General features: G+C 38.0%; 1 protein-coding gene across 1 annotated transcript; it reads right to left on the reverse strand.

The window, feature by feature from the left end:
• Positions 1 to 834: 834 nt before the first annotated feature.
• LOC142244548 (mycolipanoate synthase-like) lies at positions 835 to 21,353 on the reverse strand. The gene is made up of 6 exons (XM_075316791.1): positions 21,296 to 21,353; positions 18,636 to 18,789; positions 16,037 to 16,197; positions 11,713 to 11,916; positions 6,892 to 7,073; positions 835 to 6,405 (listed from the first exon to the last, which is right to left on the reverse strand). The coding sequence occupies exons 1-6, from the start codon at positions 21,351 to 21,353 to the stop codon at positions 949 to 951; spliced, it is 6,216 nt and encodes a 2,071-aa protein (XP_075172906.1). The 3' UTR covers positions 835 to 948.
• Positions 21,354 to 25,468: the final 4,115 nt, after the last annotated feature.

Consider the following 25,468-nt stretch of genomic DNA (forward strand, 5'->3'; position numbering starts at 1 on the left):
GTCAAGATGGGGGATGGTGTGCAGAGTGTACATTAATGAGAAAAAAGAGAACCTTTTTGAATTTACCAAATGGCTGCAATGAAACAAAGAGTGAAAAATTTAACCGGGTCTGAATACTGCAGCTTCCAAACTTTGAAATTGGTCATTAGAACAAACAGAAGTGAAAAAATAAATAAAAGGTAAATCTATTATAGAGTAATGTTGTCACACAATAAGACTGTAACATTTCAAGTAGAGGGAGTAAATAGTTTTATTAAGTAAATTATAAATACAGTAGTTGTAGTTCATTTCAATTAGTATTTAATATCATGGTACAAGATTAATATTCCTATTTAAATCAAACTATAGATGTCCATGTTGCTGACAATTTGAAAATTACATCTTAAAATACTTATTTAAATAAGAAAAATGTCATTCTTCATATTGCGTAATATCAAGAAAAATTATCAGGCTTTTTATATAAAATTATACAGACGTGCCTACAATGGAAATTCGAACATACTATATACACATTTAGCTATATTTATACAATTACGTACAAACATCATAAATGTTTAATTTAATAATTGATTGAAAAATCATTGCTTACAGGTTTAAAATTGAAAGATAAGAATTGATCAATATACTAATATTACTGACTGCCCTGGTCTTTCGGGAACAGAATGTGGACCCAACTTTAGTTACGGCTTGGCATAATGAAGACAAGTGTATTGAGGAGTTGGCTTTTACATTTTGAGTCTGTAAGATTATATATGTTTTAACATGTTTGAAATGATATATAAAATATACTGAGATTTTGACAAAATTATGAGAACATAAATAAAAAGTTGGCTTGGTAATTTATCTCAAAATCACAATGTATCATATATGTTAATAAAAGTCCACAGATTTCTTTAACGCAAAGTACTTGAATCAGTTTAGTTTAGTTGTTGTCCACTTGTTTCCATATTACAGATACGTTTCTTCTATTATGTCACTACTTTCCTCTTTTTCATCACAGCTGTTTTCTTTAACCAGTGACACCAAACTGGAGACTGTTGTGCTGAGATCCAGTAGTTTTACCAGGGGTATGTTTATATTCTTATCTTTAAAGATACGACTTTGTAATGTCATAGCTGACATTGAGTCGATCCCCAGAGAACTGAGAACAGTATTGCTACTGATGTCACTTGAGCAGACTCCAGTGAGCTCAGTGACTACTAACAAAATGTAGTCATCACTGGTTTGTCTTTTATCATCAGCAGGTCCTTTTTCTTTTTGGGTTTGCTTCCAACTCTTCATCTCTTCTACTATCACAGTATAGAACCGCGTCTTCAGTCCTGGAATATTTGACAACATACTTTCATACATGCTTTTGAAGTTAAATTTGACAATTGCTTGAATTGAATTATTTATATGAAGACATTTCTTCAGATATTCATGAATTTCCACAGCATTTAAAAGAAGTATCCCTTTTGCTTCTAAGAGTTTATGAATTTGGTGTTGATTGAGTAAGACTCCAAGGTTGAGTCCACCCCAACAGATCGATTGTCCACAAAGACCCTTATTTCTTCTGTATAGGCAGAACATGTCTAGAAAGGAGTTGGCAGCTGCATAATTTGCTTGTCCTGCATTTCCCACAAATGAAGCAACAGATGAAAAGCACACAAAATAGTCAAGCTTCATGTTCAATGTGGCACGGTGAAGATTCACTGCTCCATCTACTTTTGGGCTGAGAACTTTCTCAAAGTGGAGCAAATTTAGATTCTGCAGAACTGCATCATGAAAAACAACAGCACTGTGAAAAACACCTTTTACTGAGATATTTGGAAATGTAGCTTTCATTAATTCCATGGCTTTTATTACTTCGGGATAGAAGGAAATATTACATTGTATGGAAACTATCTTGGCACCTTCCTTTTGATTCTGAACTGCAGTTAACTGTTGTTCCATTTCTGGGGATGGCTTCCTTCGAGATAAAATTGCAATGTTGCTACCACCATTGTTCACAATGAATTTGACGGTTTCAAATCCGAGACCAGTCAGACCTCCTGTGACAACATAAACTGCATTATCTTTAAAAAGCATCGGATCTGGTGCTGACATTGGTATCTTTGAGATTGTACTGTTTAGCTCAATTACAGGTAAGGACTGGGTTACAAAGTAGCTGGTTTCTTTAATATCCAATCCAGGTTCATGTTGGACCAAAACTTTTGGAATGTTATTATTAGTCCCTGGAGATATAGAATAAAGCCACTTGTGCAGTTCTTTTGCATTCTGTTGTAAATAGGCCTTCTGGAAAGGAGCCGAAATATCAAGGAGGTGAATATGAAAGTCTTGATTGCTGCTAAGAATTAGATTGTGCCAGTTTTTAACATTTTTATGATCAGATAACAAAACCAAATCTTTAAGAAGATGTAATGTATTAAGCATTTCTATAGTGACAGCTCTAGCTGTAGGTAGAATGACCATTGAAGAGCACTGTTTATCAACCACGCTACTTCCATCAGATATCACAGGATCCCATCCAGACTCTTTTGCTGTCTTGGACAAAACTGTACATAGAACTGACTTTACATCAGACATTAAAATAGCAAGTTTAGGCTTATTCTTTGCAAGTTGTAATTGATTGTGCAGAATTTCCCAGGCCAAGATGAAGAATGAGATACAAGGCGCATTTTTTATCATTGGTGCTTTTTTGACTAAGTAACAAACATTTTTTGGAAGAATGACACTAGAGGTTGCAGTGATCGGATAACAGGCAACAACTCTATCACCAACGTGGATTTTCTTAACAGCTTTGCCAACAGCAGTCACAACGCCGGCAAAATCCAGAGCAACGAGCTCATGCTTATCATTAACCAAAGAATTCCAGTACAGAGTATTCCCATATTTCCAGCTTGAAAGGCTTACAGGAAAATAATCATCTGTGTGGGTACAAATTTGATCAACACAAATCTTTAAATCTTGGCTTTTAAGCACAGAAACATTGAAATTAGTTTGCTCAGCAGAAATTTGAGTTACTGTATAAGGCTCCGAAGTATAAAGGGTAAAATTATCATATTTTATTTGCCGTGTTCTCCTTTCAGTGATGGTGGGAGTAATTTCACTAGTATAAATTGAACCCTCTTTAATCCAGATCTCTGGATATTCCTCTGGTTTATAATGAAGAAGAACCTGGGCTAATGCCTCAACATCTTGGGAACTTGAAGAGCTAAGATCGATTAGCTGAAATGTTATTTCAGGTATTTCAATGATACATGCTCTCGTCATTCCAACAAAAGCAAATCCAGGGTTAATGCGATCCACTGTACTGTCAACAGTTCTGAATGTGACTGTCCGAATTGAAGGCTTGGAGGTCTTTTTTCTCATTGTTAAAATCAGCTGTTGATAGACTTCACAGCATTTTGCTAGATACTGTGTAAGATTATTTGGAATATCTTCAGGCAATGATTGGATTCCCCACATAAACACAACATCTTCACATTCACTGTTAAGAAGCTTATGTGCTTGAATATCTGAATTCCAATTGTCGAAGGGAATGTAGTTCATTTTTTTCTGCATGTAGTTTGGTAACTTTTCACCTATTCCAACTTTGTCAGAATAAATCAAAAGCTTTGGCTCATTTTCTGATGCTTGACTGGATTGTGAATGCTTTCTCCAGTTTATATGAAAAAAATTGTTTTTTGTTTTGTTTCCAGTTTCTTTTACAAATGTCAACTGAGCACTTTTAATTTCTACTAAAATGGAACCATTGATATCTGTAAAACAACCACATACTTCAATGTGCCTCTCTGTTGTTTTTATCAATTTCATGTAGACAATCATTTCTTCTTGAAGAGGCTGTAGCATAGTTAAACTTCCTATGGATGATGGGAAGATTGCTGAGTCTTTCGTACCCGTTCCGACACAAATTCCCATTTGAAGAAAGCAGTCTAAAATAACTGGATGTATGTGGTACTCATACATTGTTTCCCTGACTTCTTCACTCACTGTTAATCTGGCAATTCCTTCATGAAGATCTTTTCCATAATGAACATCGCCCAGCTGTTTGTAAGCTTTTCCATACTCAAATCCAAATGTGGAGAGTTGCTCATACACATTTTCTGATTTGAAAATTGAAGTACATCTCTTGAAGATATCTTCAGCTGAGATTTTTTTGTCTTTGTTTCGTTTACAGTTATGTCTTTGTATTTGCCCACTTGCAAAAACATGGGATGTTAGAACTTCAAAAAGTGTTACTTTGTCTTCTTGGTGTAGGTTGACTTGTAAGTCCACAGAGTCTTGGTTGAGAACGCAAGGGCTGGAAAAGGTTGCACTGATTTCTAAAGAACTTAAAGGCAATTTAGGTTTAAAGCTTGTAGCCGCAGCTGCCAATCCAAGTTCTACATAGAAAGCACCTGGAATAAGGGCAGATCCTCCATTTTTATGTTCGTAGACATATGGTGTAATGGCTTTAGAAACCTTGCAGTGGAAGTCAGAGAAATCTTCACTCAAGCTATGTATTAATGGATGGTTGGGACTTGATGATGTTTGGCTCCCTTGTCTAACTTTTTCATATTTAATATCTTGCTTGATGCGATCAAATTGATATCTTGGAATTGTTGATGGTGAAGATTTATATGCATCAAATATGTTACTCCAGTCAGGATTGAATCCTTGAGTAAAGAGAGACATCAACATAGAAAAGACCGTTTCATATTCTTTTTGGGGCTGTATAGCAGGTAATACTGTTGTTTTTGCTCCTAAAGTTTCCATGATGTTCCTTTGTAGTGCTCTCCGAGGACCTATTTCAATGAAAATAGGATTTTCTTTATCTCTTGCTGAAGCTTCTACAGCTTGTTGAAAGGCAACTGGTTCACGAATATTTTTTGCCCAGTAATCACCAGTGGTGAAATCTCTTCTGGATGCTAGCCTACCTGTCACTGTAGAAATAAGATTAACTTCCATATTTTTTTCTTCCAAATCATGGAGCATCTCTTTTACCTCATTTACTATAGGATCCATCATTGGGCTGTGGTATGCTGCAGGAACACTTAGCTTTTGAAGAAATAGATTGTTTTCACTGTAATTCTTGGTCAGCTCCTCCTGTAGTTGATCTATGGTAAAAGTGTCGCCCGACAATGTGCATGAAGTTGGACTGTTGTAAGCAGCAATGCATACTTTTTCTTTGTATGACTGAATTATTTTTGATACTTCGATCACTGGTAGATTGCTAACTACCAGCATACTGCCCCCGGTGACTTTGCATTGCAGCATGCTCCTGTAATAAATAACTTTTACAGCATCATCAAGTGAAAGAAGTCCTGAACAATGAGCCGCTGCAACTTCTCCAACTGAGTGTCCAACAATGCCATCTGGCTTCACCCCCCAATGTGTCAGAAGAGCAACTAATGACACCTGAATTGTAAAGAGCAGCAACTGGGCCACATCTGGCATTGAGAAATCGTGAAACTCCGTCTCTAACAATTGCAGCACAGAAAGGGAGGTGTAAGCTTGGATCAACTTATCGATTGCTATACATTTTGCTCTAAACACTGGCTCATGTTCAAGTAGCATCTTACACATTCCTTTATAAAGGACTCCATTCCCACAGAATATAAACACTATATGAGGACTGGATTTAGCTATAGGGGCGTATTTGCTCACAGTTTTTAGCTGTTGGTGTAAATGAGTTATGGAAGACGCAAGAAATGCTGTTCTATATTTGTAATTTAGATGACCTCTCCTGCAAGCTGCTGTGTAGACCAGGTTTTCCAGGGATAATGATGTTGCATTGCTCAGCGCTTGTTTTGTGTCTTCAATACAGAATTGGAGGGAATTGCTGGAAGCTGCCGATAATATAAATAATTCAGCTGATCTTTTTGAATGAAACGTAGGGTATTCTTGATTATCTTGCTTTACCACAACATGAACATTAGTTCCTCCAAACCCAAAACAATTTATACCTGCCATTCTCCCAAATTTGATGTCCTCTTGCCATTTTTCAGAACTGGTTGGAATTTCGAGATTGAATTCCTCAATGATTTTGATGCCATTTTCTTTAGAATAATGTAAAGATGGCGGAATAATTTCATGATGCATCATGAGAAGAACTTTAATCAACCCAGCAGCCCCAGCAGCAGATTCAGTGTGACCAATATTTCCTTTAACTGATCCAATCTTCAGACCCTTTAGTCCTTTACGGCGTTTTTTTCCAATGTTATTTCCTAAGCTGGTAGCTTCTATTGGGTCACCAGTTGGTGTCCCAGTACCATGAGCCTCAACATACTGCACAGAACTTGGATCTGTCTTACTATAGATATGTTGTAATAAATGTTCCTGCTGATGTTGAGATGGTCGTGTAATTGGTGATACGGAGTGTCCATCTTGGTTTACTGCACTTGCAGTTATAAGACCCCAGATTTTGCAGTATTCTTCCTTAGCCTGAAAGAAAGGTTGAAATATGTTTAAGCAGAATGATCACAGCAAAATGAAAATGGAAGAGAATATAAGAATAACAACCTTAACACCAATGAACAGGAGATGAACAAATGTTCCACCAAAGTATCGGTCACTTGCAGAAAGTGGATAGTAGATGAAATATAGACAATGTGCAAGCATAAGATTGTGATTAAAGTGAGAAGTAAAAAACTAAAAAGTGAATGTATCATTCTCTTTGATGAGCCTAAAGATTCACTGTACTCAGTTATGACCTAGTCCAGTCGTCTTTGGCCGGCATCGTTTGCCATACCTCGGCTCATGCCTTTTTACTTCTTAGGCCTTGGGATGTCACAGTATCGTGGTTCAACACTTATGTAGTGCAGCCGCAACAGAGAAATATGTGAGAAATGGGTACTGAGAATCTTTTTTTCTTATCTCTAATGAAAACAATCAGTTGAAAAAAATATTGAGACTGTAAACATTTCAAACCTTTTTTAAAGATTTTAGAAGAACAATGCCACATCCTTCTCCTCTTCCATATCCATCAGCTTGTTTGGAAAAAGGTTTACTAATACCATCAACAGAAATCATTTTCGCTTTGCAAAGTGCAATAAAGACGCGAGGTTCGAGGATACAGCTGACTCCGCCACATATCGCCATCTCACAATCACCTTAAATATACAGAAATAAATCTATAAATTTTAACACATTAATTGGAAGTGTACATATGTACAATACTGTTCGTTATTTGTGTTAAACACTGACTTGTGGGGAGACTAGAGATGTTTTATGACATCCAAGATTACTTTTAAAGTCACTTTGGCAGCCTTGATATTGATATTTCTATCAAGATTCATCACCGGTCCATGTGGATTCCGTATTTACATTAAACTATCACTGTGGCTCTGGGAAGTTTCAGAGCATTATATATAATGCAAGAATCCTGTTCCCAAGTAAAACATTCTCTTCAGTACACTGCATCATCCCATTTAACGCTCTAAAAATTCAGGAAATCCCTCCGTATACGATACAACTGTGACAGAACTTTTTATTAAAAAGGTATTAATAGAAATTAAACTATCTATACAAAAAACCTGTAAATCCTAAACTTCACACATCAAACCCAGTTAATACAGAAACATTCAACTTAAAGGCTAGAAATATCCAGACTGCCTGTTACAACGTATATTTGATCAAATCACACTTATATATTACTCTCTTTTAAATCTTTCCAAAATGAGATTTATTCTTTAAAATCTCAAATGTTTTGAAGATACCGAGCTGCACAGTGGCTCAGTCGTTAGCATTGCAGTCTTGCAGTGCTAGGGTCCTGGGTTCAAATCCCACAAAGGATGACATCTGCAAGGAGTTTGTATGTTCTCCCCGTGTTTGCGTGGGTTTCCTGCCCCACTCCAAAAACATATTGTTAGGGACTTTAGATTGTGAGCCCCAATGGGGACAGCGTTGCCAATGTATGTAAAGTGCTGTGGAATTAATGGTGCTATATAAATTGTTAAATATTATTATTATTATTATTATTAAGATATTTCTAGGAAAAAAAACTAAAAATAAGGGATTTGTCAGAAAAGATCTTACCATCACTACTAAAAGTCTATTTATCTAAAATGGGATCTCATATCTCCTGTATAACAGTTCTGTGACCAAAGCCTTTATAATTAGGGATGATCGAATACTTCGATTATTCGGCTTCGCAAATATTTTCTGAATACCTCGCCGCTATTCGAATATTCGATGCGCAATGTAAGTCTATGGGAAGCCCGAATAGTTCCGAATAGTTGTTATTCGTGCTTCCCATAGACTTACATTGCACATCGAATATTTGCGAATAATCGAATAGCGGCGAGGTATTCGGAAAATATTCGCGAAGCCGAATAATTGAAGTATTCGATCATCCCTATTTACAACTCCAAAACCAAACTGTCTTTCAGCAGGAACTGCAAGATGTAATTGTGACTTTCAAATCGACACAAGTACTAAAATGGCCTACTTGCCCTAATGCATAATGCTACAAAACTTCCAACTCCATACAATTGTATACTTCTTTTCAAAGATCTATCAAAAATAACAATTCAAGATAGGAAATCTTTTTCAGCCACAACAAAGACTCTCCCAAACACAGGAACAAAGTATAGATGATTTCAATCAGCAACGTTACAAGTTCAACTTGGAAAGATATTTATCTCCATTGATTCTCCTGTAAAAGGCCCAGACCTCCTTCGACAAATGGAAATACCTAGAATTCTTCAATATTCTCTTCATACATGCTCAAACACAACCCAAAATTATAAAGAGCTTTATTAAGCTATCACTTTGATGGAACCTTTTATTTTCTTCTCCACACAGGATTTTTACAAAATAGAACTGTATTACTGATCTTATATGAGGATTACAAAACTGAACTAAATCGAACTTTATTTACTTTTCACTACAGAATACAAGTACTAAATAGACTGAACCTGCTTACTCCGTTGGATTATATTTTTTTTTCTTTTTAGCAGTCTTCCATCCATGGATATCTTCTGGATTACAATAGTTAAGCTCGAATTGGGTTACAAATGGTTAAATTTTAAGTATTGGAAAGATATCAGAATATTTGTTTTTGGTAAAAATTCATGTTCACTTCGATACTGGAAGCTTAAAACCAAACATTTCCCCCCAGAGTCAGAATAGGTGTATTTCGACCCTGACAAGAATACAGTACACAGCAACTTTAGTAGACTTCTACTTTTATATTTTTACTAACATACTTTTCTTTCTTATCTTTATATAAGGCCCTGTGTGCACACTGCGTTTTTTGCACCATTTTTTGCTGCAGAAAAGGTGCGGTTTTTGTTCATAACCTTTCTGCAGTCCTTCCCCAACAAAATCTATGCTAAAACCAAAGTGCTGTGCGCACACTGCATTTTTTTTCCTATAGGTTTTGCTGCAGAATTCTTGTCACTTCTTTTCTGCAAGTACCTGCGTTTTTGCCATAGATAATGGTAAAAAACCGCAGGAACCAATCTACGGAAAAACCGTGGCAAAACTGTGGGAGCATTTTTACAGCAGTTTGTGCCGCAGGTGTGGAACTCTGCAGAGGGTGCGGATTTTTCTTAAGAAAAGCAAATCTCCCAGTACGCACAGGCCCTTAAACAGGATTTTCCAAGCAATAAATTGTTTTATTGCATAATTGTTAATTTAATTTTATAATTGCTTATTCCATCCTACTCTTTTCCCCTTTCCTTCAAATCCTATTAGTTATTTGCCCCTCCCCTTCTCTTTTCGTTATTATTCCCATCTCCCTTTACTCATCAAATAATTGAATTTAAGAATAATTTTCTTTGTGTGTCTTGCATTCCAAACCCTTAAAAAATTCAATAAAAATATTTGCAAGAAAAGACCTGGGATCAGATTTCAGGCAAGATATGCTTGAATCTGATCAACAGAATGTGTAGAAGGATTCAGGAAGTGTTGAAAGCCAAATGTGGAGTTACGAAATACCAACAAAATAATAAAAATTAAAATTCAAATTTGTAGGAGCAAAACAGCAACAATGCAGTGAGATGACAAAATTCTGCATAATTAATCAGAGGTTAAGTAGTTGCAAGTCAAATTTATGTATCAGACAGTCAAGATGATTGTCTATAACATGAAGGTAATCAAAGCTGTAGTGGATGGCGAGATATGGAGCCTGAAAGTCAAATGTTTAAAACATTGTTACCCTTTTGCTCATCAGTGTATGTTTTACAGGCTGTTAAAGGCTTTTTAACAATGGGATGTGAATTAGTTTATGTGCCGCAAATCTAATTTCTTTGGGAAATTTTGAAAAGCCGTCGAATTTGAATTTCAAAAGATCCGCCCTTTTCTATTTTCTAGCTTCATCGTTTAAATATACCAGCCAGTATGACCACACAAGTGTCAGACATAATTGTTCCATAAACATGCTAATCATAGTGCCAATGCAAGTATCAGTACACAAAACAGTCATTAATGTTGCTCACAAAAAGGATGAGTGCATCTGATGAACTTACAATTTCGCAGATTCACTTGAATTTGTCTTGGAAATTCACATTAAGACATAAATTAAATGATCTAAACCGCAGAGCATAAAAAACATTTGGTACTAGTTAGGCCACATGTTGTCATGATGCCTGCTAGGCCTTACACCATGTTATGACTTGCATTGCGACATATTGACAGTGCCAAAGATATCTAACAGGCCTTGCATGATGTTGAGACTGGCATTGCGACAATATGACGTGTCACATTGTCAGGATATGTATTGAAATGTCAAGACAAATCAGAGCCTATCAGTGAAAAAGATGCAAAGAGGTCAGTGATAAATAAGCCAAAGAAGGGCGCCACCCCAGATATAATAAGAGACTGCACTAAATCAAAGAAAAACACAAAGCAGTGCTCCGCGAAAGGACAAATGAAGGACTAGTTGGTATCTTTTTTTCTGGGCCCTAATAATTAGAGAAAATTCAAAAAAGTTTTGTAAAATGTAAGTTGATTTTGATTTGTCGCAAACCAATTCACTCATTTCTAACCATTCCGTCACTATTGAGTGGATGCTCATGTATTAGAACATTATGTACCAAGCATCATCAAATATGTTCACAAGAAAGTAAAGTGTAAAGGCTACTTTACATGCTGCGATATCGGTCCCGATATAGCTAGCGTGGGTACCCGCCCCATCTGTTGTGTGACACGGGCAAATCGCTGCCCGTGACGCACAACATCGCGCAGACGCGTCACACATACTTACCTGCCCGGTGACGTCGCTGTGACCGGCGAACCGCCTCCTTTCTAAGGGGGCGGTCCGTGCGGCATCACAGTGACGTCACTGAGCAGCCGCCCAATAGAAGCGGAGGGGCGGAGATGAGTGGCCGGAACATCCGCCCACCTCCTTCCTTCCTCATAGCGGCCGGCAGGCAGGTAAGGAGAGGTTCCTCGTTCCTGCGGCGTCACACATAGCGATGTGTGCTGCTGCAGGAGCGACGAACTACATCGTTACTGCTGCAGTAACGATAATCGAGAATGGACCCCCATGTCACCGATGAGCGATTTTGCACGTTTTTGCAACGATGCAAAATCGCTCATCGGTGTCACACGCAGCAACATCGCTAATGCGGCCGGATGTGCGTCACAAATTCTGTGACCCCAACGACTCCGCATTAGCGATGTCGCAGCGTGTAAAGCCCCCTTAAGGCTAGGGTATTGTTCGTTATCCTATTACTCATATGGAATACATATTATGTAGAGGGCAAAGAAAATCATATGTATCAGTCTCAGTCTAATTGTTTTTACCTTGTCTGATAGCTTGGCATGCATAATGTAACGCAACTAAGGAAGAAGAACAGGCAGTGTCAATTGTTAGAGATGGCCCCGTCAGATTAAAGCAGTAGGATATCCTGTTAGCAGCTATACTCGTTGATGTTCCAGTGCCATTAAAATGATTAATACTTTCAGGAGAATTATTATAGACACTATCGGCATCTCTGTTCATGAGACCTGTAAATGTATAAAATAGTACATTATTCTGAGGTAACATCATCATTTATTTACTTATTATTCTCTACATAGTGGCCTAATAATAGTGTAATGAGAATATTACAACATTTATAAAAAAAAAAATGCAGAAAGGTAAAATGCAAAACATCTCACTGGGCACTACATTGTGACCCAAAATCTTAAGATAATCTTCAGGTTTCATGATGCCTTTCACAAAGTCAAGGCATCCAGTGCTCAAGGCAACAAAACAACCCCAAAACATCTTTGAGCCTCCACCATATTTGACTGTAGGTACTGTGCACTTTTGTTTGTTGGCCTCATTCTGTTTTTGGTAAACAGTAGAACGATGCGCTTTACCAAAATGCTCTATCTTGGTCTAATCTAACCACAAGATGCTTTTCCATAACGATTATGGCTTACTGACATACATTTTGGCAAACTGCAGTATAGCTTTTTTATCTTTGTGTCAGCAGTGGAGTCCTCCTGGGTCTCTTGCCATAGCCATTTGCAATTTAATTCCAATGTTGATGGATCGTTTGCGCTGACACTGATGCACCCTGAGCCTGCAGGACAGCTTGAATTTCTTGGACCTTAATTGGGGCTGCTTATTTAACATCCTGTCTATCCTATGTTGTAACGTTTCATCAGTTTTTCTCTGCTGTACATGTCCAGGGAGATTAGCTACAGTGCCATGGTTGTAAACTTATTTATTATGTTGCGCACCATGGACAAAGGAACATCAAGTTCTGTGGAGATGGACTTGTAACCTTGAAATTGTTGTTATTTTTTAACCATTTTGGTTTTCAAGTTCTCAAACAGTTCTTTTCTCCTCTTTCTGTTTTCAATGCTTAGTGTGGCACACACAGACAGCAAATGCAAATATTGAGTCAGCTTCTCCCTTTTCTATCTGGTTTCAGGTGTGATTTTCATATTGTCCACACCTGTTATTTGCCTCAGGTGCGTTTGAATCAGCATCACATGCTTGAAACATAGTTGTTTACCAATAATTTTAGAACGGTGCCAACAATTTTGTTCTGCCCATTTTTGGGATTTTGTGCGAAATTATATCAGTTTTTTTGTGTTGCTCTAATATACACAAAGGAAATAAACATGTGTATAATAAAACGTGTAATTGCAATAAATTTATGGGAGAAATACTTCATTTTCTGGAACAATTTCAAGGCTGCCAACACTTTCAGACAAGACTGTATATCTCTGCGTACTATTTGCTCATTGCTAATATATACTGTATTTATGTGAGCAGATTTATTTCCACTGTTGTACATGGGGCTCATGTATTAAATTATGATATGATTTATTTCCTGCTGGTATATAGTTACGTGTGAAGCTTACTCACTGCTGGTATATACTGTTGTTTATTTACTGTTGCTTTGTAATTTTTATTAAGATTTATTTTACTAGGGGCACTATTTAAATTTTCATCTCAAGCAGCAGAAAACCTAGACTTTGCCCAAGGGTCTGCATATTGCTCATAATAAGAGATAAGCGAACCCGAGGTTTGGTGTTTGATATTTGTACCAAACACATACTTTAAAAAAAGTTCGGGTTTGGAATTCTGGTGCTTTACATTGAGAAACCACTTGCCCGAGCATTGCTGTGCTTGGGTACACTCGGTGCTCAGCCCAATGCAACTAGCTTGCAGTTTTTCAGTCTTGCAGTAGCAACAGCGGGATCAGATGTAGCGTGTACAAAAAGAAAATGGAAAAACCCTGCCCTCCCTCCCCTGGAAGTATTCTGTTTATGGCTGGCTGTATGTGGGTGTAGACCTGAACTACCAATTAGTGACTTCCATTGGGGTTCAAGGCAAGTTTGGGTCCCAAACTGAACTTTATCTAAAGTCTGGATGAACGCGCCGAACTGAACTTCCATGGGTTCACTCATCTCTATTCATAAGTAATGTTTTAGAATGTCATTAAAGAGCCTGTGGCTGCACGGAGATTGTGCACCTGCAGGAATGGAAAACCGGCTATCACAGACAGCTGAACTCCCCATAAAGAAGGTAGAGATGGTTTATTACAATCTCTGACTTCTTCATGAGATGGAAAGAATAAAGATAGGGTGCACTGCAAGGAGACTAGCATTCTTTGTGTTGGCTATAAGGATTTCAATAGCTTCTGGGTCTTCCAACTTTCACAGATTTTTCCCTTCGTGCAGAATTGCTACATCACTTAATTTGCAATCACTTTCTAAGTTGCAAATATTAGAATTTCTTACAAAGCTACTTGTGCTAGGCAGAATTTTAAAGACTCATTCATTTTTCTCTTGTTGACTTTAACTGAGCACTGAAAGTCTTTTTTTGCCAGTTGGGTTTGGGGTGGGTTGGGAGATATTTGTATAGTACATATTTTTTGTATTTATAGTATTTAAATATATTTAGATACTTTTCTAACTCCATTTGACAGTAGGCTATAGACTTGTGCAAAATGGCCAACTAGTAGATGGCGTATACCATCCAGCATGAGTCACTGTTTTGAATTTGACACATTTTAAGACTCCGTTGTATAAGTAGTCACAGCAAAAATTAGAATGTTTTAGTGAAACTGTCATAATGGGGCCGATACTGTATGTCAATACTGTCTAATTGTTAAACTGTGCAAAATTAGACTATACAGTCTTAATATGTGCTCCTCATTATCACAATGGCTCATGTTTCATATGTCAGTCTAATTTTAAGACTGCCTAGTCTACGTTTACATAGTTAGCTTACTGTGTGCCAGGAATGTGCACCACAATTTGGGTGCAAGTCATAAAAGATTTTTTTTGTCCATATTACTCCAGAATTCAACAGCATTTATCTTGAGAAATGTTAGAGGTGATTGAATTAGGCAAAATTTGAATTTGTCTGTTCTCATGGATTTTCCTGGGTAATTCAATTTGCACAGAAGTTATTGTCCCTGAGTTTAATGTCTCTTATTATGCTGGGTAAAAAATAAAAAAAGAAGCCTCTCTCTTTACCACTCACCTCTGTGGACCCTTTGCTCGGCTCTTCACTGTGAGCCATCTGTTTTTTGTGGATCTTCTGAGCACCACTGAAGTCCTAGTGTTCTGCTCAAGTGCACAGAAGGTCACGTTGTCATGACGTGACAAGTGGACTGTGACCTTACGCGGACACACTCAGAACCATCTCAGGCCTTATCAGAGCCAGAAGTCCTGGCTTTCCATGAGATTTCAGCGCAAACAGCAGTGATCAGAATATGTGGACAGGATGGATGGCAGGCCGGAGAGGTGAACCAAAGAGGTGAGCAGTAAACTGAGTAAAACTAAGTGAGTTTTCTAAAATGTAAGTAGAATTCAATTCCACTCGAATATATTTGTGTCCGGACACCAGCAGAGGGAGCTGGAGTCCTGATGGATAGAAACTGTACTGTGCAGAATCAGCCAGGGAGCTAAAGCACAGTGTGTGCTGGTGCAATACCTTACAGCACCAGCAGGGGGAGCAGATGCCACGAGGCGTGTAGAGGATGGTCAGACAGGCCGGGTCGAACACCGTGAGGAGCAGAAGAAGACCGGAGGGGTGGGTAGGAGAAAGGTCTGGGTCAGGCCGAGGTCATTACCGGAGGAAGCAACTGAGGAGGGGAGGTAGGAGGGTGAGAGAACAAGAAGTGGGTAGGAAAGGAACAAAGGTATGTCAGGGGAGACCGATGGAGATCAAGGAGACGAGACACAGACAGAGGACGAGAGCAAAGGAGAGATGATCACGATGAAATACTTACAGGGACCACCAGTCACAGCAGAGCAGAGCCTAGCTTATAGCCGGTGTCAGTTCACAAGAGATAATCCCATTTAAAGCGTCCAGGCTCCGGAAACGAGGCCCAGGAGAAGGCTCCACCCCCTAACCATGTGGCAGGGGAGACGAAACCATGACAATTTGGCCATCTCCAATAAATATGCCCAATGTGTTCAGCCTGTATTAGTGGAGGAAGTCTGTAGCTTGAAATTAGATCAAAGTATAGAGATTGTGATGCATCTATCTGGACAAGTGAAACCCAATTGGGAACATTTGTGGCACCATAGAAGTTGTCTATGCAACTTACTTATCTTTGCAAACGTTCTTTTAGATACTATACATTTTAAGAAATTAAGCAAACTATTTTCTTACCTATAAACACTCCAATTTGAAGTCCATGTAAAGCTTCAGAGGCATAGCCAGCATCTTCTAGAGCTCGGTATGTGCATTCAAGCAGTAACTTTTGTTGCGGGTCCATATTTTCAGTTTCTGATTTATTAATTCCAAATAATTTGTTGTCAAATTCATCAATTCTTCATAAATAAAAAAAAGTTGTTCATTTTAGTCTTTTTACACTTATGTCTTTTTTATAGTTTTATATGTAAAATATATCCTCTAAAAATATCACGTTTCTTCAGAACTGATATTACAATGTGAAAATATAGTTATTTAATCAAAAACTGTTGCTCTCTATTTTTATATAAAAAGACCTTTTTTGTTTGAGTTTCTATTTAGTTAGTTCCGAAAGAATGAGCTCTTTCATGTTACAAAGAATACTAATGGGGTATAGTTATATAGGAAATATTATTAAAGTTAAGGGGGCTTTACACGCAATGACATATCTTACGATATGTCTTTGGGGGTCACGGAATTCGTGACGCACATCGGCGTCGTTAGCGACGTTGTTGCGTGTAACAGCTACGAGCGAGTGTTAACGATCAAAAATACTCACCTAATCGTTAATCGTTGACACGTCGTTCATTTTCAAAATCTCGTTGGTCGTTGTGGACGTAGGTTGTTTGTCCTTCCTGAGGCAGCACACATCGCTACGTGTGACACCCCGGGAACGACGAACAACAGCTTACCTGCGTCCTCCGGCAACGAGGTGGGCATGTCGTTAATGTGGCTGGTCTCCGCCCCTCCACTGCTATTGGTCGGCTGCTGTGTGACGTCGCTGTGACGGCGCACGAACCTCCCCCTTAACAAAGAGGTTGTTCGCCGCCCAGAGCGACGTCGCTAAGAAGGTAAGTATGTGTGACGGGTGTTAGCGATGTTGTGCGCCATGGGCAATGATTTGCCCGTGATGCACAAACGACGGGGACGGGTACGCTCGCTGGAGATATCGCTAGCGATATCGTAGCGTGTAAACCAGCCTTAAGTGTTGTTTGTGGCTGAATTGCGAGTAATTGTGCCAAATTTATCAAAAGTGATTAATGATTCGATATAAATTTGGCACATCTTAAAAAATTATACTTTTACCTACAAATGTTACTTCACTTTTTATGCCATTGCCTGCTGAAGTGATTTTGTGACTTTTCGTGAAACATTTAAAAAAAAGTCAAAAGATAAAAATGTCTAAAATAGGGAAAATGCTAGGAACTCATGTTTTGTAAAGAGCTCAAATTAAAAATGACAGACGTGGTGTTGAATGTATGAAAAGAGGGAACTGACTTTTATAAATGTAAAAATTGTAAAAAAAAAATACTGCGTCAAAAAAAAAGTTGTGTGTGGCACAATATCCAAGGATCTATGTTGAGAAAGCAGAAAAGAGGTATAAAAACACACCTGTCAAATGTGTGGTACAAAGGTAAACAATAAATATAATATCTACCTCTGCGCTAAAATAATTCAGGAACAATATTCTTTCAATAAAGAAAAAAAATGACCAGTGTATTTAAAGCCAAAAGGCTGGCATTGTAGTAATAATAGAAACTCCTTGTGCAGCAATAGCATACCCTGATTATTGATAGGTGCAGATCAAGGAAAGGGTTAAATGCCACACTGCCGTTGAAGAAAATACAAGACCAAATGGATAGGAATTGTTATCTTTGTTCGTCTATGCGCTTCAGGATTATTGGTCCTGAAAATGGAGAATAATCCCTGAAACACGTAAACAAATAAAGATCACGATTCCTATCCATTTGGTCTTTGATTTTCTTCAACAGCAGCGTGGCGTTTAACTACATGTGAGCCTTCCTGATCTCTTCATATCCGCTACTCTACTTGGGTAAGACCCTATCTGTGCTTTTTGTCTCCCTCAATTTGTTTTTAGCGTACCCTTAATATTCACATAGGTCAGAAAGCAAATACAGAATCCTTTATGAGTTGGTAATGATATACCTGACTATAGATTAGCTGATTAGTCAGTATCTATCATATATACATATATATATATATATATGTAAAAACACAGTTAGATGTTTGTGCTCTCAGACACAAGTACTGTAAATTACATATGGTATAACAGTGGGGCAGTCACCCCGTTAAGAGGAATTCCAAATGATATAGCCTGCAAATCTGAGATGTGATTGCCAGGACGCCCTGGCCGGTGGCGTTCTCGGCAGTGAAAGCCAGGCACTTGTGCACGAGCAGCGTGTAACGTCACACAGGCACAGTACAGGAACTGACAAAACCCGCACTTTCTTACGCGTTTCAGAACCAGTGGGTTCCTTCACTCTTCGTTTTGACTAGTATACTCTGTTCGTAAACATCTCTGGATGCCGCTTACAGAAGAATAAAGACACTCAGCACCCACCAACTAAGCATTTGGAATCCGTGGTGAGTGTGCCACTGTTACACCATATTTTTTCTTAATTGAATAAATATTGTTCCTTGACTATTTTAGCGCAGAGATAGATTTATACTTATTGCTTACTTTTATAAGTGTGTCTAAAAGGTAAAAATGACACAAAATATGACAAAAATCAGGTGTAAAACAAATGATAAATTAGTTACCCTCCAGTCTACTTACCCATTCACAAAAGCTGCTCGACTGGTATACATTTTGCCTGGTTTGGTTTGTTCGGCATCATACCATTTTTTATAGTCAAATCTGTCTTCTGGTATCTCTGTTGTACAATTTATCCCATTAAAAATAACTTTCCAGAAATTTTCAATTCCTTCACCTGGTAAGTGAGCATTTTTGTAAATATCAAATATTGAGATGAAAACAAAAAACACCTGTATTTTTTTTTGTTACCCTTAGTGTATAGGGTAGATTTGCTATTGTTATTATTAGGTTTTGTTTTTAATATTACAAAACAGAATTGAACAAAAATAATTTTGGCAGAAAATGAAACAATAGCTATGAGCTGAAGAGAAAAGAAGAAAAAAAATGCTAAACATTATCTTCCTCTTTTATGTTATTTTCCTTTTAATATATGCAGAATATTTAATGTATATTTATAAAATTCCTTTGAATAATAAATAAAAGTTACTAGAAGGTAGAATACACAGATACCAGGCATTTATGGCTTATTCTCTATCTATGGAACATATTATGGTATGAATAAAGTTCATGAGTTCCCTAACAGGAATTGAGGTTCATGTAGCTTTGATGACTGTCGATTTTTTATACACTGCAGTATGATCACTGCATCTCCCAAAATTGTTCGAGAGTGCTTTTGTCATTTTTGAAACAATGGATGTGATTATTTTGCCATCCTTTTGTAGATGTTCTGAATTCTCTGAAGGCAGTAGAAATAGTGGTCTTTATGTTTAAAGGGAACCTGTCACCATTTCTTTCAGTATTGATCCTAAAGTGTCCCCTTCTGCAGCTCTTGGGCTGCATTCTATGAAGGTGCACCTTGTTCCTTGACTCCCCTTGCAGACCCCAGAAATACATTTATAAAATCTGCCACCACATATGCAAATGATCTGTTCTGGTCAGATGGGCATGCTCTTTTTCGGCTCCCGTTCCCCTCTCCTGTCGCTGTTGCCGTCCTCCTTTCATGTTTGACGTGGATGACGCCTCCGTCATCATCCACATAGCTGGAGAAAATTGCGTGCCTGCACAGTCATTTCCGACTCATGAAGGCGCACTTCGCTCTGCCCCATTGCAGGCAGAGCCGAAAACATAGGTGCGCTTGCGCGAACGCATGAGCTCTCTGTACAGGCGCAAGATTATGAGAGAGCTCCAGCTACATGGATGATGACAGAGGCGTCATCCACGTCAATCATAATAATAATAGTCTTTATATCTATAGCGACAACATATTCCGCAGCGCTTTACAATTAAGGAGGATCATATACAAACAAGTAACAGTTATAGAAAATACAAATCATCAAAGAGAACGGCAAACAGCGGCAAAAGGGGGTGACAGGAGCCAAAATGAGCACGCCCATCCAACCAGAACAGGTCATTTGCATACATGGCGGCAGATTTTATAAATGTATTTCTGGGGTCTGCAAGGGAAGTCAGGGAACATGGTGCACCTTCATAGAATGCAGCCCAGGAGCTGCAGAAGGTGATCCTTTATGTTCAAGACTGAAAAAACTGGTGATAGGTTCCCTTTAAATGCCCGATCACACCATCTTATAAATCGGCCAACCACTATCCAATTTTTTTTATCATATAGCACTAAAGCCCGCTTTACACGCTGCAATGTATATTACAATGTGTCGGCGGGGTCACGTCGTAAGTAACGCACATCCGGCATTGTAAGCACATTGCAGTGTGTGACAGGTACATGCGATTGCGATTGAACGTTAAAATGTTCATCGCATACACATCGTACCTGTCTCTAGAATTGCACGTTCGATTGTTCATCGTACCCGGGGTAGCACACATTGCAGTGTGTGACACCCCGGGAATGATGAACAGATCTTACCAGCGTCCTGCGCCTCCCGGCCCACAATGCGGAAGGAAGGAGGTGGGCGGGATGTTTACGTCCCGATCAGCTCCGCCCCTCCACTTCTATTGGCCGGCTGCCGCGTGACGTCGATGTGACGCCGAACGCCCCTCCCACTCCAGGAAGTGGACGTTCGCCGCCCACATCGAGGTTGTATGGACGGGTAAGTACGTGTGACGGGGGGTTACTCATATGTGCGGCACGTTCTACAAATTGAACGTGCCACACATACGATGAGGGCGTTGCAAATTGCATACGAAATCGTATGCGAAATTGCAACGTGTAAAGCAGGCTTAAGACCAATGTTATTCAATGAGCCAGTGCGGATGACTATTTTTTTACATTGACAGAATTTGTCCCTGAAAACAATCACAGCATGCTGCGATTTTACTGAAATCTAATGGGTGCAAGAAAAAAATCAGATGGAATATGGAGCAACAATATGGCATCCGATTTTTATAGATACATTACAATTCTGTAGCATAGGAAAGTCTAAATGGTCCTGTAAATGATTAATAGCTGCTGAGTAAAAAAACAGATTGCATACAGATGACAAGTGAGAAAAAAATCATCTGACTTTTACGGATGAAAATCAGACCAATTTTTTTATGCTCTCATATGACCCTTGCCTAAAGCTGAGCAGCGCTCATTTTATTCAGAGTAGCCATAATCGTTTTGAGATACCGCACCAGGAAGCACTGTCTTTATATTTTAATTTGTATATGACACGCACTGAGTTATAAATTATGTTTTTGGAATACCGCTTGTTTATAACACTCACCACCAGGAAAATTGCATCCTATGCCAACAACTGCTATGTGATCCTCTGGCTCCTCCATCCTGATTCTCTAGTTCAGAAAAAAAATAAAAGCCACAGATGACCTTACTGACCTTATGATAGAAAGTCATTTTTTTGAATTTTGATTGATAAAAGATACCACACTGTATTTATTTCCATTGATTTCAAGAAATTCTATAATAACATTGCACAATATTCTAGTCCCAGCGGTTAACAGGTATGAAAGCAGAATATTACAGCAAATTGCATTGACTTTGTCCACTATATATCGCTTCCTTGCTTTTGATGCGGGCTCGCAAATTGGGCTCACATCTTTCCCGGCAGATGATGGATGTTATTGACCACACGTATTTATACATATAAATGAGATCTCCTCTGAGACATCTTTTTTCTAAGCTAAACATACAGTATCTAACTTTTCCAACCTCTCATCATATGGGCGGCCTCCATTCCTTGTAGTAATCTAGTTGCCCGCCTTTGAACTGACTCTAACTTCTGAATATCCTTTTTAAAATGTGGAGCCCAAAACTGGATCCCATATTCTAGATGTGGCCTTATTTATAGAGCGGTAAAAATATTCTATTATGACCGTCCAATAAATATTGATATTTTATATTGCTCCTTCTATCCACAGTAACTTTTTTACTTTTTTGGTACTTTATTCACATTGTATTTCTGGCAGGATCGATACTTTTTCTATATATTTTTGGCAGCAGAGAATTAATTACTGGAGAATCATGTTGCCAGGTCATTTTTAAAGCTCACAGAAATCTGTAAAAAAAAAATCCCAACAAAGACGGTGCCATTGCAGTGTTTTCACAATTTCATCCCAATTGGATTTTTTTTTCCACATTTTTTTATTTGTAGTACATGATACCATAAAATGAATGACATACCGTAATTGAAAACAACTTGTTACACAAAAAATAAGCCCTCATATGACTATATCAATGGAAAAATGAAAAAAAAGGTATGGCTCTTCGAAAAAAGGGAAAAAAAACCCCAAAACAACGAAAGTTTAAAAAAAAATGTAAAATCATGTGGTTCCAAAGGGGTTATTACACAAAGAGCATTAGAGAGCTGGCTACCTTCATTATGCAGTGATTACTTCATATTTACATAGCAAATAGAAAATACTTTATTTTTGTAAAAAATAACATCAGATTCAAATTTTAATGCAATTTGCTATTAGTAAAATTCTAAAACTCTATAATAGAAAATAGATTACATTACCTTCCGGTAGATATTGTCTTTGCTAAAATTAGCAGAAATGGGTATGGCAGTACACTTTTATTATGCTCAGAGACATTTTCCAAATCACATTTTCCAATCACAATAGAAAATAAAGCAAACCATGGCACAGTCTAGACAGAATTTAACCTATACGAAACTTTAATTCCCAAAAAAGTAAACTAATACTTACATGTCTGGGATATGGAGTGAATGGTAAAAAACTAATGAGATTCCTTCATTTTGTACTTGCCATCCACTAGCCCATCCTTAGATTTGATAATTAAGTTAACTAAGAAAAAGGATTGGCTGAGATAAAAATTCCAAAGTACTGAAAGATAGCTTTATATGACTTACACTATAAATGTAAATTGTCAGGTATACAGTAGATATGTATAACTTTGGAGTTAATTTGTCTATGATTATGCAAATATTATTACACCTAATTACTCTGGCTTCCTTATGGAATTAAACACTGACTCCTGGACTTTAATTTTGTTCCGTCACCTTAATATTTGCACTAATATATTTTTTTTACTTGATATACACAGCAATTTTATATTTGCGAAAGGAATTGTCACAAATAGTTGCTTACATTTTTACAGTAGTTCATTTTGACGAATTTCTGAGAGCTTCCACTTTTGCAGCTTGTTATGAAACAATATCCTAAACAGATTGGTCTCTGTTTAGGATATTGTGATATTCTAAGTCTGTGTTCGTAACTGCATAATTGCTTCTATTTCTAACTGAAACCATACTACAGACAGGCAGGGAAAGAGACAGACACAGACAGAGACTGGGAAAGAGATTGAGAGACAGATAGGGAAAGACATTAAAAGAGATAGAGAGAGAGACAGACAGGGAAAGAGATAGAGACAGAGACAGACAGAGAGACAGAAACGTTACTATCCCGGGCAACGCCGGGAACTACGGCTAGTTCTATTATATGACTGATGCCAACAATGACATAAAGGTCTCAGTTCCACTTGTGATTTTCATGGACGAGTGCAATTTGATAAAACATCAGATTGCCTTCGCACCAGTGTTAATCAATCAGGCAGTGTCCATCTGCTCTTTTTTCCTCAGCTCTAATTGTGCTGAGGATTAAATCGCAGCATGCTGAGTATGGCTGCCTAGATCGCACCAGACTTGCTAATGCAAGTCTTTGGGTGCGAGAGAAATATCGCAGAGAATTACATACGTATGTGATACGCATGGCATATGCATGTCACACAGATACTAGGTGAGAAAACTTACACACTTGCATAGCACTTGCACAGGACTCGCATGGCACTCGCATGTCATACGGATGCTAGGTGAGAAAAAAAACCTCACTCACATGACATATGCAGGACCACATGCATGACACTCGTCCCACTTTTCGGGATGAATATCAGAGTGATTATTCGTTCGCAAATGGAACAGAGCCCTAACACCCTATTTAATTTTGGTGTGGTATCCTATATTTTGATGGGAAAAGTAGCTTTCCATTCCTGCTATCAAACCGGACTGAATTGGCAACAAGAACTTGCCAAGAGTCAATTGTGGACAAAGTCAAACACATTCTAAAAGTCATATCAGAAAAAATGTCACCCGTTATAGAATTTTCAAGCATTAGTGATGAGCAAATTAATTAAAAACACTTTGAATTTTCTTAGAATTTGACCAGGTATACAGATTCAATTTACTTAAATCAAGCAAAATATTGTCTGCCTTTTTCCTTGATTCTTTTTAGGGCCATAAAATGGTTAAATAATACAAAATTATTGTATTCCCATCTTGTTCCTATCTTGTACTGGCTCCACAACTTTACTCTTCTCTGCTGACTGTTTGCACCTTTCGGTTCCTGTCTTCTCTTTCATCTTCAATCTTCACATCATCATGTCATGTGGGTGATGCATGTAATGACATCACAACAACCCTGAGGGCATGTGAGGGCATCTTCAATGTGGACATTTTTGTTTACATTGTTAGTTGGCAAAAGCATTGTAGTGTGCAGACTGTGTAGGAAGAAGAATACCCAGCTGCCATTATTTTTCCAAAACAAAAATCTTTAATCTGTGCTCTGAGGAGAAGGAGAACATGATCTACTCCTTGAAATTGTCACTGGGGAGCAAGGTGAACTGCAGAATCAAATGATGAAGCTTCAATAATGGATAGGGAGAGTATATGTCTTTCTTGGCTGGTTAGGTATCGGTTTTGATCAACTATGATGACGATGCACCATTGCAACCAGGCCAGGCCACAGCAATAATTCTGGTCCCTACCCAGGGTGGCACTCATCCACCTTCGCCACTCCCTACTTGGACATCTTGTGGAGTCGGCGCGGTCTTCTGAGGATGGCATTTTGCATCATTATGAGAGAGAGATTTCCAACCTTTTACAGGCTGTGCCCGTACTGTTTCTGTTTAGGTCCAACATGAAATTATTCGGGTTTCCGATAGACTTACTTTGCACATCGATTATTCGCAAAAAGTCAAATAGGGGCAACCTATTCGTCAGATATTCGCCAAGTAGGATATTTTGGTATTCGATCATCCCTAACCATTACTTTTTACCTCATTATTTCAGCATTACATCACTATTGTTTCACTATTATTCACATTCTCACACTTTCATATTATTCTTTTTTTTTTTTAATTTTCTGTATTTTTCACATTCATACTATTTATTTTTATTTATTTCATTTTCATTTTTTTATTTATCCACATCCATTTACATCCATTCCTCACACTCTCACTCCTCATCATCATGTATTTTCACTTTACTTTGCGGTTTTCTCTCTATAAGCATGTTCTTCTAAGTTCCTTTATTTTCAGCAACTATGAACTTTCTTTTCTTTTGTGCCAACTAAAAAAAGCACAAGAGATTGATTAATTGGCCTAATTATTCACCACCTATGTTCTGGCTGTGTATATCTGCTTC

This window comes from Anomaloglossus baeobatrachus, chromosome 6 (genome assembly GCF_048569485.1).
Source record: "Anomaloglossus baeobatrachus isolate aAnoBae1 chromosome 6, aAnoBae1.hap1, whole genome shotgun sequence".
Classification (NCBI taxonomy): domain Eukaryota; kingdom Metazoa; phylum Chordata; class Amphibia; order Anura; family Aromobatidae; genus Anomaloglossus; species Anomaloglossus baeobatrachus.